Raw genomic sequence first — 883 nt, 5'->3', positions numbered from 1 at the left:
TTTATGTAATGTCTGCTGAAGTACTTTATAAAAAAAGAAATCAAATTACAAGTATATTAGTTGTGCCTACTGCCTGCAGCCTTCACATCTCTTCAATATACACATATAGAATGAATTTTGACCTAATTTATACAATCTCTTGTTTAATGAATTGAAATCAAGGTTTCTTTCACATTCTGTGATTAACCAAACTATTAACAACTATAAACCCCATAATTAGAGAGTGATCAACATTGGGTTCTACCACTAAATTTAAAACATCATCTCCTAATACAATTCCTCTACTTGATTTCTTTTGTTTTAATTCTGCAACAACTGATCCATTTTCATCTACAATTTTGCATTCTAACTTGCTACTACTACTACCTTTTAATCTTTCCATCTTATAGTGTTTGTGTTCATCCATTAATTCCCATTTTAAACTCTTAAACCATCTGAAATTTTTTCTAACTTGAAACCATGGTTTCCCTTTAGAACCAACATCAGATTTGTATCCTTCCCATCTCCTGAAAATTTGAGTTTTCTGCATAAAAGATTGAACAAATAAATTAGTACTAAAGTTCTTGTTCAAAAAAAAAAAAAAAAAAAAAAGATTTTTCATTAGCTTTATTTCTCACCTTTCTTTGTATAGTAGACACAACTTTTCCTTTTAGATCCATGAGATAAACTTCATTTCTGCATTTATAATCGTAATTATCGATTCGATAAACAACTTGACCTTTCGAATCGAAAACAGTGCAACCATTGCTATTCATCACTAGAGATTTCATCCATATTGTAAAAATTTCTCTTTCTGAAGTTATGTATGAAGAAGATGAAGATGATAATGATGAAGGAAGGAAGTCTAAAGGGTAAATCTGAGCCATTTGTGAGATTTCCTGAG

At 29.9% G+C, this 883-nt stretch overlaps 1 protein-coding gene across 1 annotated transcript; it reads right to left on the bottom strand.

Moving 5' to 3' along the window:
• Positions 1 to 883, bottom strand: LOC147543505 (protein LURP-one-related 11-like). The gene is made up of 2 exons (XM_086638009.1): positions 618 to 883; positions 1 to 523 (listed from the first exon to the last, which is right to left on the bottom strand). Exons 1-2 carry the CDS (start codon positions 864 to 866, stop codon positions 170 to 172), a joined length of 603 nt encoding a protein of 200 aa, XP_086494135.1. The 5' UTR covers positions 867 to 883; the 3' UTR covers positions 1 to 169.

Source organism: Eschscholzia californica, unplaced genomic scaffold (genome assembly GCF_041429995.1).
Source record: "Eschscholzia californica isolate CP2 unplaced genomic scaffold, dmEscCali1.0.p SCAF_4, whole genome shotgun sequence".
In the NCBI taxonomy this organism is placed as follows: Eukaryota; Viridiplantae; Streptophyta; class Magnoliopsida; order Ranunculales; family Papaveraceae; genus Eschscholzia; species Eschscholzia californica.
The sequence above is the reverse complement of the archived record's forward strand: the minus strand, read 5'-3'. Positions and strand labels throughout refer to the sequence as shown.